Consider the following 8,537-nt stretch of genomic DNA (forward strand, 5'->3'; position numbering starts at 1 on the left):
AAAGCTACCGAATGGGGGTTCGCGTTGTATTTGGCCCTTTCAATGTTTGAGCACTCTTGGGCTCAGTGTGTACATTGTAGAAATATGACACATTTATAGCATAGCCAATAAAATGCTGCAACATTGTAAGCAACAGTAAATCAGACGGCATTTAATATGTATCAACAGATTATAATATACTATAACTGGCTTGACAAGCAGCCAAGGTAAAAAAAAAAAAAAAGAGTAATTATGTAAAGAAATTTGTGTTTGTGTTGGAGGAAAGGTCACAAAATAACAGCCTCCTTTTTGACTGTTTATCACGTTCATCAGTTTCCAAATTCAGCCTATGCAAAGGAATGTTACTATTTTTATTAGAGGTTCTTTATGTAACAAGTCATTTTTGCACAGTGGAACATTTTCCTTCACCAGGATTTTATAACTTCTCTACACAGACATTATAAAATAAGATATAATTTGCTGAGATCCTTCTGGGAAGGACTGTGGACACAACTTAGCCTTCCCTTCCTTTCAACCCTCCTAATATGATTATGAGTAATTTATTTTCTCTTGTCATTCATATATTATCATTTTGGTTTTTAAATGCAGCTCAACTCTGAACCCCAAGAAAGGTTTTCAGAGAAAGGAACTGTTGAAGTTGTCTTAGTGAGGGATAAATCAATTGCTTAGCATACCAACACAGAGACTTTCCTTTCAGCTATGTTGCTATGGGATTGCAGGTATGGATTTTGTTTACTTCGGATTCGTGCAACAGCACTGATTTGGAAGGTAACAGGATGACTTAGTGTCTATACCTGCAAATGCTCACTCTGGATCCTAATGTTGTAAAATACATGTTTACAACTTCAGACCTTCAGCTAACGGCTACTGGTGTGTGAACAGGCACTAGCTCTTTACTTTACACTTGTATTGATTCTGCATTACTAACAGGTCTAAAAATAGCAAAATATCTCTTTTTTTTTAAGCAAAAGTTAGAGTTATTCCAAATAATTTGGGAACAGGTGTGTCACAGAGATTGTGATATCCCTTATCCCTGCCCAGAAGCGCATAGAGAAGTTTCCATTGCAGGGTGTCTAGCTGATGTATGGCCATACACCTGAATATCAGGACCAAAATACAGACACTGATTTCAAAAGAGTGAAATGAGTTTTCACTCTCTAGGATAGGGGAAACAGAGAAAATAAACAACAGCACAAATAAAATATACATCTGAATGTGATGTTCTTTGATGCCGGTTGGGTAAAAGAGAATGTTTAACAAAGTTTACTTTGGTAAAGCATCTTTGAGTCAATTCTTTTGAAAAAAGTTCTGGCTTGAGACTTTTCTCTGTTATCAGGTATATACCAGCTTGATTCTCCAGACTGATGTGGTGTAGAAGTGGCCTGGTAGAGACAGATAATGGTTGGACTAAATTATATTAAAGGTCCTTTCCAACCCCAGCGATTCTGTGATTCTGTGACTGTTCCACCACTTACATGGCTATTTATAATGGCATGAAGTGTTATCCAGCCAGATATCCTCACTCGCCTACATGTGTGGCAATTTACAATTGATAGCCTTTTGGTGTTACTTCCTCACAGAGGCAAATAACCATATGAAGTACAAAAGCAGTGGAGAATAAAGTTGTAAGGAGTTGCTACAAGGGGGCTGTTCCTTATAGGAGAATACTGCTAATATTGTCCTTTTGATACGGTAGAGGCCATTCACATCTGATTTACATTTGGACTTAGACTTTAAATACTTGCCTTCTCATGGATTCAGTTCTTCTTTGGTATAAGACAGAGTAAAAGGAACCACTTGAATTGAAGTAAGACCAAAATGAAAATGTAAACAAAAGCTAAAAACTACCCATAACTAAACCCATAGTAATATGGTTATTTTTTTAGTTTGATTTCCCAACACATACACTCCCATTTCCCCAAGTACAGTGTTGCATTTGGAGGGGGAAATGCTGAAATGCCACTGGACTAGCAGATTATTTCTTGGTAAATTCTGCACTTTCAGAGGAACTGGAAAAGCAGCTGAACTTCAGCTCTGTTGAAAAGAGTGTCTTGCTGGCTAAACACTCCATGAAATAGACCTTTCCTACTTTTTTTGCGTCCCTTGCAAAGAACATCAGCACTCATAGATTTGACAAAAACAGCAACAAGGATAGACAGTTTGGAGTAAATACACATCATGTGTCAATCTAGAGCTGGTGAAAGGTGCCAGATGAACTTTCTGGTACAACAAAGCAGCCTTTAAGCATCTTCAGTCCTTGAGAACACTGGTTGTGATGGTTGTCGATGGACTGAGGGCTGAACCTTACTCTCCAATGCCTACTGAGAGTGGCTGGCTGGAAATGATGTTTAGGCACTACTGACTTGCAGGGGATTGGAGCCATCCTTGTAGAAGCAGAAGATGCTCTGTCACTGTGAATCCCCACAATCATCTAGTCCTTTGGAGTTTTTTTTCTTCTTCTTCTCTTTCTCTTTTTAAATTTTTTTTTCCATGTTAGCTAGAAGCAGTGTGGCCAAATACATTTTCAAACAGGAAAAAAGTCTGGCCCCGTGTTACTCAAAAAAGTGATGTGGTTTTGTCTTTGCTATTTTTTTTCAATTGCAAAGCTTAGACCATTTTTAATTAAATGTGCTCTGCCTGCCTCATCCCTACTCCAAGCTAATATGCACTAAAATGCTTCTGTTGCTTAGTACAGCTCTTTTTAGCTGCTGATTTTGGTAAGCATCTTATTAATTGCCTGCTTGACGTGGGTGGTAGAGCTTCGTCTCCGAGTCTTGCCCTGGACCATCTTCCGACGCCGTACCTCACGACAGAGCTCATAGAAGGCCTCCATAATGTTGCCCTCTCCTGTGCAAGCAGAGCACTCGTAGAAAGCACATGCTAGTTCTGTGGCCAGCTTTTCACCTTCCTCTGTGCTGACCTGTCTGGAGTGATCCAAGTCTGCTTTGTTCCCCACGAGGATCAGGGTGACATTTTTGGGTTTTTTAACTTCATCCAACAAGTTCTTAAGTGGCAGCACGTCCTCGAAGCTGCCTCTGTCTGTGATGTCATAAACCAACACAAAGCCCTCACCCCATCGCACGTGTCCTTCTTTCTGAATAGCGTCCTCCTGTTTTGAAAAGACAGACAGCAGCCTTAGGAATTTGATTCATGAAGAAGACACCAGGCCCTTGGAAAGACCTTGGTTCTCCAAAGCCCACAAAGTCATGCACATCTGCTTTACTTCATACTTTACACATATCACCTTTTTTCTCTTCTAGCATAGGAGATCTACTCTACCAAGGTGCCACGGATTGCCTGTGGACAGGCTGGTAGCAGGCAACTGGAAGAGGTCTCTGTTGAATGAAACCTAGCACACAAACTACATAGAACTGTGCAGCCTGAGCACCTGCCATATTTTGAAAGGAAGGGAGACCTGACTATGACAAAATTGCTCTTTATTCCCAATGATGGGAATAATTGACTGTCAACCCTCATCAATCAACCGTGGAAATAGACTGTGACTTTTTGCATAATGTTAACATCTTGCTGGGTTGGCCCTGAATCAAGAAATAAGAACAAAATAATTTTAATCCCAGAGAAAATCCTGATTTGTTTGTTCTTCCAGTGTTTGAAAACTCTAAGCTGGGTCCCTTGCAGAAGGGTCTGGATCCAGCATACTGAGTCCAGCCACAGGCTGCTGGTGGTGGACAAGGGTGGGCTCTGCTCAGAAGCAAATCTCTGCCCCAGATGCAGAGCACACCTGCCACCCACCCCACTGCTGCCACCACCACCACACTCCCCTTCCCTGCTATCTATCCAAGCCAAGGTATTGGATAACAGTACAAATACCCACGCACCTGACCAGCTGTATCTAGTATCTCCATGGAAACCACTTCATCATCAATGGTAGCTTGGTGACGATATGTAGACTCTAAAATAAGAAAACATTTTTGTGAAACATATAAAAAGAAGACAATTATTTTTTTTTGTACCTTCTTTACAGCTACCCCAGCACAAGATCTGAGACAAGACCGTACAGCTTCACCGAATGTTATTTGTTGGAGCTCTTCCAGCTATTCTGGAGCACACTCAAGTCCTCCCTTCTATAACAGTGACTCTTTTACCTCTCCCCATACAGCACAACTCTTTCTATCCTAAGCCTTCTATCTGCAAAGGGCTGTGATTGTAGATGCTGCACTCTGCACTCAACAAAAGGACAGTTTCCTGTGGTCCACAGAGGTCTTACAGCTTACGGCTGCAGCTCGTTTCTCGTCTGTGCTCATAGGGAAGGCTGCCACCTGTGAAACATCAATACTGCTACTCTTGAAGTGTGCAACTCAACAGCCTGTCACTGCCTAGCTTGAAGTCTCACAAGATCAAAACCAGGATGGTTGCAGATCAGGGAACCTAAACAGTAAATTTAGGCCTTATACTGTGATACAATTAGAGAATAATTAGCTATTTTAGAAACGTCTCTTTGAAACATGCTGAAATCATCATATTAATGTCTTCTAGCAAAGGCTCAAGCAATGATTTTGCTGTGTATGATTTATAAGGATATCCCATGGGCATTAGACATTCGTACTACGCTACAGGAAAAAAAAATAAAGGAACCTATTTACTGTGTCCCACATTCTGGAACCAGGCAACTAATCAGAAAGCTAATGACAAAAGGGCTTGTTTTATCTTAATGAGCTGATAAGTTATATTTGATAGCATTTGACCCAGAACTTGGAAGATTATCTGTGCTAACATTTAGATTTATTACTGTTGCTAGCTCACAGATGTCCTCTATCAGAAAGTAAATACTGTAAAACTGTGGCCAGTGACTATGAATGCTTTGCATTGTCAAGAGACACAGCTCTTTTACATGGTGCAAATCTCCTCGATGGGAACAAAGGATGTCTTCAAGGAAACATGTTTCTTTAATTTGAACTTCTGAAGAGCTCATGTTTGGTGAATATCTTTTTTTTTTTTTTTTTTCTGTTACATACTTAAGAATGTCAGCTCTTCATAAACATGAATTTTTCAGTGCTGTCAGTGCTGCAAAGACTCTCTTTCCAAACCAAAAATGTTACTTCCCTCCTGTGTCACCTTAGTTGCTCGAAGTAGCACAGCTGCCTCTAATAGGGACAAATGGTCAATTTAATTAGCAGATAGCAAGCAATCTGCCTGTAGGGTTTTAAGCAATGAAGATTAGGGTTTTTTAAAGGCTGTAAACATGCCTTCTGTTTAGTACTGCAAGGCTGTTGAAGGATATGGAGTTCCACCTTCTTGATCCTGAGACTACATCTATGCAAGAGGGTAAGATATCCTTGAGTCTCTCAGTGGTATGTCTAATTTGTCCCTTCTGTGCACCATTGTAGTTGCAGCAGTTCCCCCTGGGAATACAGAAAAGACAGGAGCTCTTGTTTTGTGTGGAAGCTGCTGTGATGCACCTTCAACAAGTCATTTTAGTGGATAAGATGTTCAGTGCTGGGTTGAGACTCCCTGTGCAGCACCCCACCTCTAAGATCATATAGGAATTTATGCTTGTTTTTTTGGGTGGAAGAGTGCTGTGAGGCAGAGATGGCGCTCTAAGTGAGTAATGTGACACTACCTCCTTGCTTGTTTAGGCCTTGCAATGCTTAAATGCTTTCAACCATCTGGTCCTGCTTGACACGTAGCAGTTGAGAATTGTTCCACACAACTTCAGAAAGTGTTCATTCAACCATGTTTGCAGTGTATCTGTAAAATGTCCTTCTTAGGAGGCAAAGTGTGGCAGGCCATGCAGTTATTACATGTGTCATGGGGGAATAAATCTCAAGGAGTAAATGTATTCATTGTAGAAAAGCAGTATGGTTCTTAAATGATACTTCAGTTCTCAAAATATGACTCTGGTGGCACTTTATGTTGCAAGTTTAACTCACTTCGGCTGTCCATATTGGGATGGGATTGGATCTTGGACTAGTAGCACTGATTTGGGTCAGATTAGTGTAAATATGTCTTAGTAAATTTGTGTATCTTCCTTAGCTTTGGAATGTGTGGTAGCTGGGTGAATTTTCATGAGTGTAAAACAGCTTGATGTTTAAAGCATTTTTTCTGGTATAATCACAGGCATGGCTTCTCCTTCAAGGGAATAGAAACATCTGAGGAATCTGATTGTTTTGTATGTTATGAGCCCTGAAGTTGTGATTTCTAGTCTGTTCGCATCAATCACGTGGTACTTCACAAACACATTGCCTTACTTTAGGATTTATTAATATTATTTTCCCTTTCACACTTATTTTTAGGTTGGGTTTTTTTTGAGACACACAGCTAGAGGGAAATCAGATGACTTGAGATACCTGCTGGTTCCCTAACTGAAACCAGCAACAACACAAACGTCTGTGTTTCAGCCAAGCACACTTGACTCCTATTAGAGCTGATGAAGTAATATAGGTGCTGGACATAGCTTGTCTGATCTCTCTCCTGGGATAAATCACACCTCAAAAGCACTTAGAAGAATTCTCTAGCAATCTTGCTGTACAAAGCAAGAGCAATTTAAGTTTATTCCAGAAATACTTAGAGCTGTCAAACGGCCCGAGAAACATGTTGGCAAGTGGTAGCAGTTGGTTTGTTTTTAAGTCTATAATATGTTGCCATAATAATTCATTAATGGGAACTGGATAAAGTGTTCAGATGACCACAGCTGCTGGATAATTACGGAAATAATGATTTATTTTTTTTTTTTAGGAAAAAAAAATTTAAAAACTTGCCTGTGTTTATAAGACTGTTATAAATCTCCCTAATCTTCTGAGCAATATGATTTTTTTAAAATGCAGGAAGAAAACTACTGAACTTATATGGGAAAAAACTTTGACATCCATTATCCATAGACTGTCCATGGATATGATATTCAATCACAGCTTGGTGATATACATCCTTGTACTATGCTAAGCTGGTCATATCTCAAACCTATTTGTCCAGGACTATCCTGATCTATTGACTATATCTGCTGCATAAGATCATATTTTCTAAGGAAAAACTATTACCTAAGAAGTAATTACTAGCTCTTGGTTTATATTTGCATTGATGTAAAAAGCTGGTGTTGGTACTTGTTTATTGTGAACAGGCAATACATATAAGGGGTATGTTGCAGCTATGGAAGGAAATATTTGCATTGGAAGGATTTATTCCTTTTAGGAAAACACTTGCAGTAAGAGTAAATCAATCAGCTGAGATGGAGCAATGACATAAACCATTCTACATGTAAATTTAAGGAACAGCCTTGTCTCTTTTATTTGCTTCTAAGCATAGAGGGAGACAAACTCTGCTTCTGTTCAGAATTTTAGTTCATTTCTGTCAAAGTTTGACAAAACAAGGACATAAAAAGTGCTCTAAGAAACTTTGGTCTTATGCTGGCTTTCAGCTTGCTGGATCTGAGAATTGTGAGAGACCTAGAAAAAGAGGTTTTGTGTAATAACTATAGCTGAGCTTTCAGACCAAAAAGCTTCAGTTATTAGACATGAACTTCTAAGTTAAGGTTAAAGTCTTGTTGGATAGCAATACAGTATATTTAAGAGACTTAAACTTCCCATAGTTGCTTCTGATTACATAATAAAGGTTTCTGATTTTCATTTGTTTTTAAATAAAATCACAGCTCATTTAGACTCATGCAATCTTCATCATCCGTCAGGATGGTACCTGTCCCTATCACATTTGAAAAGACTAACTCTGACAGGTCATCCAAAAAAAAACTCCAAACAAACAAAAACCCCCAAACAACAAAAAAAATCCCAAACTCACTTATTAGCCGTGGTGCTGTTTGATATGTTTTTCAGAGCCTTTCTTGAGCCTGCCTTTGTGAAATCTGTCCCCCTCTACATACCCTTGCTGCTTCAGGAACTCTTCACTTTTAAAAAGCCCCTGTGAGTTGAGTGTATCTTCCTGAACTCAAAGTCTCTCCTGCTGCCTTCTCCTACCTCAGCTCTTCTTAAAACTCTGCTGAATGTATTTTTGTTGCTTGCATCTTGCTGTTGCTCCACCCATTATTTATCTTACAAGAGTTTTTATTTTGCAATTTCTCAGTGGTTTTACAGTAAGCATAGTGCTGGTCTTGTGTATTTAGAACATGTTTCTAATGCTAATGCAGTGCATTGCCACATGTTTCTTTAGTAAGTGATACTACAGACCCCATAATAAGCATAGTTGGGTTATTGATCAGTAATATCATCAAATAATATGCTATGCATTGTTATTGCAGTTGTTTTTATCATGTATAGACAAGGAAAAAGTAGTAAAAAGGAAGTTCCTGAAAGGAAACTGACTCTGACAGCTCTGATAATTTGACTTGGATCTCAAGTGTTGTATGTCCATACTTGTAACCCCAAGAGTCAGAAAATGCAGAAATACAGACAGTGAGTGTGTCTTAGCTTGCTGAGTAGCTTTTAGTTGCCATTTTCAGTCCAAGTTGAAGATCTCAAATATTTTTGCACTATATGAATCCAGGTTGAGGAGAGGGTAGACACCCTACTAATGCCCCTAAAGAGGCACAGGGCAGAAGCAGCAGTGTGTGCTCTGGAAAGTCAGCAGGA

The 8,537-nt window shown here is 39.4% G+C and overlaps 1 protein-coding gene across 1 annotated transcript; it reads right to left on the minus strand.

Annotated features, from left to right (window-relative positions):
- Positions 1-2,488: 2,488 nt before the first annotated feature.
- RERG (RAS-like, estrogen-regulated, growth inhibitor) lies at positions 2,489-5,904 on the minus strand. Its single transcript, XM_008940017.1, has 4 exons — positions 5,892-5,904; positions 3,840-3,913; positions 2,678-3,109; positions 2,489-2,637 (listed from the first exon to the last, which is right to left on the minus strand). Exons 1-3 carry the CDS (start codon positions 5,902-5,904, stop codon positions 2,702-2,704), a joined length of 495 nt encoding a protein of 164 aa, XP_008938265.1. The 3' UTR covers positions 2,489-2,637; positions 2,678-2,701.
- Positions 5,905-8,537: the final 2,633 nt, after the last annotated feature.

The sequence above is a fragment of the Merops nubicus genome, unplaced genomic scaffold (genome assembly GCF_000691845.1).
Source record: "Merops nubicus isolate BGI_N331 unplaced genomic scaffold, ASM69184v1 scaffold53760, whole genome shotgun sequence".
NCBI classification, from domain to species: Eukaryota; Metazoa; Chordata; class Aves; order Coraciiformes; family Meropidae; genus Merops; species Merops nubicus.

Coding starts and splice junctions, on each gene's coding strand:
- RERG (XM_008940017.1), bottom strand. Junction 3,110..3,839: donor TACTAGATACAGCTGGTCAG/GTGCGTGGGTAT, acceptor TTTTCAAAACAG/GAGGACGCTATTCAGAAAGA.